The sequence below is a fragment of the Gastrolobium bilobum genome, unplaced genomic scaffold, assembly GCF_033153095.1.
Source record: "Gastrolobium bilobum isolate Gb01-03AN ecotype WA unplaced genomic scaffold, APGP_CSIRO_Gbil_v1 utg103210, whole genome shotgun sequence".
NCBI lineage: Eukaryota > Viridiplantae > Streptophyta > Magnoliopsida > Fabales > Fabaceae > Gastrolobium > Gastrolobium bilobum.
In genome coordinates, this window is record NW_026898950.1 from 48,289 (window position 1) to 51,892 (window position 3,604).

A 3,604-nucleotide genomic window follows, 5' to 3' on the forward strand; every position below is an offset into this window, starting at 1 on the left:
TTATAGCTTCAGTTTATGTTTATGGAGTTTTATGTTGAGACTTGTTGTTTACTATGTTTATTTGGTGAGCATGGGGATTGTCCATACACATAGTATTGTTATGTCTTGATTATGTTTTGAGTCTTTTGGAGTTGTAATAATGTATCAGGATATTGTCCGTATTACGAGATGTAATGCCGTGATTTAAATACACACTTTATTTATATATTGAGGTATTTCAGCAGATGTCTTATTACAATTTACATACAGGCGTTATTTTATGAAATTGATTAAGTAATCAAGTTGGTAATTGATAATGACGTCATAATTGAAAAATAAAGAATATTCCGCATTTTTAATTAAGCACCGCTTAATACGATGTAGTGTTAATATTCCGAGTATACACGGGGTGTTACAAAGAGCAAGGTGGCAGCTTGGAGACTCAAGGTTCAGAAGAAAACCCACGTAGGAGGTTGAGTATCAGCCTAGGGTTTAGTGCCAAGCACTATATATAGGCAGTTTAAGTTTAATCACACTGTATTAGCACTAATAGCTACGCTTATCATTTTATTCCCAAACTTAGGATTCTGAACCTACTCATTTTTCTAAGATTTTTCATATTTTTATTTTATTTTTCGCAGCACCTTTCTGGTACGCGCTTTTCCATAGCCAGTATCAGTTTTGGCACTAGTTCTCATTATTTTGACCTGAAACTTATTTTACAAGTCCTACATATTTCTCTAGTGACATATACATAATTTTTATAATTTTTTGGGATACTTCACCGGTACGATTTATACCGAGTAGCAGAATCAGAATCTGCACTTTTCGTCAAAAAGCGACCTTCAACATTATTACTCACTTATCATAATTATTTAAGCCTCATAATAATTATTAGGGTCAATTATGAAATTATTTCCTAATTTCACATAATTAATTAATTAACTTCCTTAATTAACGGTGCAGGTTTTTACAGTTATGTTATCACTGTGCACACACACACACCCATTTGGCAAAGCCGTTATTATTCTTTTGTGCACAATGATCCACTTGACTCAAAGGTATTTCCTTCATAGACACCTTAGAGAGGGCACTAGATCCAAGAGTAACTTACTAGTCCATTGGGCTAGACATCTCTGTCTCTAAGATAGAAAAGGTACGAAGCTTGAATGATGTCTATGGGAGAGCTACGCAGAAGAGGTTATTAAATATTATAATGAAAATTCAACCAACCCGACGATCATCATCATTCTGTTTGCTCGAATGCAAAAAGAGAGAGGGTAATATGGTCTACTTTGATTCGAGTTGTTATTCATTTTTTTATCTGTATGTATAAAAAAGTATTATTTTATTGTTTGTATGTACGTAAAATGGGACTGTCAAATACTAAATTCTCTACAAGGCTCTTTTTCAATCCTGATTTGTTGAGAGGTTCGATTTTGTAACTGATACATGGTATTCTTCTTTTATCTATCATAATAAATAAGTCAATCAATTTGTTGTATACACAGATTTCTTGATGCACAATCAGATAGTGCACAGATGCTGACGCAGCTTTCAAACCAATTAATGTATTCATAATTGCTTGGTTTTTGGAAGGAAACTGCAACAAAATTTATTTGTGATATCAAGGATTGTAGGAAGTTAGTAATGTATATTATGTTAATTGTAGCCTTTTTCATGAATTAAATAACAGCAGGCTCAACCATGGATATTAATGTTTGGTGTAATTAGGCTATGTCATATGTTACATATGCCAATATCAAGAGAAAAGTTCTTTTAGGCAATAATATAGGTGAAATCGTGTTAATTTCAAGGATGAATTTGAGTACTTCTAATTACATCTTCTATGTAAAGTTTGAAGGCAGACAATTTCCATTGGTTGTTTACTTTACAAGAGTCAAGGTCAAACTTTATCTCATGTAAGAATTTATCTTCCGAGACCAATTTTTATTCTTGACCAATTGCTCTCTCTAGGGTCAAAAGTACGAAGGAATAAAAGCTTCTCATACTTGTCGATCATGGCACAGTTGCCAATACTATAACAAACATTGTGTTCAATTTTTTTTTCAAATGTTAAAATAAGTTAATTGTTAAAATAAGTTAATTTATCTTGTTTGTTGAACTATTTTACATTAATTTACAGAATTTACTGTTTCATTATAATATGTAATGTACATGTAATTTTACTGTTTATTTAATTCTATTTTATATTTTTTACTTGTTCCCGTCCTATGCCAATAGACGGGTCATAGACTAGTTAAATTAAAGGTGTGAAAATGTGTTAGAATTAAACGAAAATAAAGTGCAGTTCATTTTGAAGGATTTCGCATTTGTAGAAATAATTTTTATTTCATTGTAATTGGCAAGTTCTCTTTTTTCACTGACCTAAAACTTTCTCTTACTCAAGTTTTCGAATCAGCATTACTACTAATATTGAGTTGGATTATGAAAGAGAAAGGGTTGCAATTTGCAACAAGCAAAATGGGAGGATAATAAAAAAGGTGGAAAAAAACTTACATACATGACAAACATGACGACATTTATTATATTTAGAAGAGTTGCAATAATTGATTGCATTATTTCATCTAAACCCCGTTGAAGTTGGATTTAAACCTTTAAAATAGAACAGCAAGTCTTTGATCTCTATCTTCTGATATACTGAAAAATAACTCACCGAGGAGAACTATATTAACAACAAAAAAAGTTTCTATCTATCTCCTTCTATCATCAGAGAGAAGGTACAATAAAAGGTTGAAACAGATATAGAAAAGTCATGCGTATATTATGAAAAAAAGGAAAAAAAGTAAAAAGAAAAAGAGAGAAATGTACATATCAAATGGTATATGAGTGTCATCCAACCAACACATAAATGGCATATATAATCCCCGGTAGGTATCCCAGTATGGTCAGCACTAGATCTATCCAGAACTCAACCTGTATTTAAATAAAAAATGAATGAATCAACCCAACAAATTAATCACAACAAAAACAATTAATCATTACCAAACCCAATAATATGGATAGATTTATAAATAAATACTAATAAGAACAGTTTGAATGAGAATATGACTGGGGAAAAAAAGGAAAGAAAGAGAAAAGTAAGTACTCCACAGCCATAACGAAGAAAAACACCAACAGGAGGTAGCAGTATAGCTAATATCACTTCCAGAAAAGTTTCTGAACCCATGAATTTTTCTCTCTCTCTAATAGAATTGAATGAGTAGTGCCTATGATAAGCTTTGGAGTTTGAGATCAGTGACGGGAGAAATGGAAGCGTTATCACTTATTCAAGATGTATGTTTCGGGAACAAAATGAAAACAGTTACGGTGGAGATTACAGTGGCAGAATTGATGGGGCATTGGATGACACGTGTATTACACGGAACTGACGCGTGTCTTTCTCCTTCTCCTTTAACTTTTGGAATAAGAACGCGTATATCAAAAATTATAATAATGTTAAAAAAGGATTATATTAATCAAATTAAATAATAGATTAGCGTTAAAATGCTATATAATGAAAGAAAAAGTGTTTGTCATTTTAAATGATATAAAGTTAGGGAAAAAAGTGTATCATTTTAAATAACACACTTTACATCCTTTTACTCTCACAAAGAGGTGGGAC

At 31.6% G+C, this 3,604-nt stretch overlaps 1 protein-coding gene across 1 annotated transcript; it reads right to left on the reverse strand.

The window, feature by feature from the left end:
* Nucleotides 1-2,521: 2,521 nt before the first annotated feature.
* LOC133285719 (salt stress-induced hydrophobic peptide ESI3) lies at nt 2,522-3,289 on the reverse strand. The gene is made up of 2 exons (XM_061482986.1): nt 3,089-3,289; nt 2,522-2,916 (listed from the first exon to the last, which is right to left on the reverse strand). Exons 1-2 carry the CDS (start codon nt 3,167-3,169, stop codon nt 2,833-2,835), a joined length of 165 nt encoding a protein of 54 aa, XP_061338970.1. The 5' UTR covers nt 3,170-3,289; the 3' UTR covers nt 2,522-2,832.
* Between the last annotated feature and the right edge of the window lie 315 nt (nt 3,290-3,604).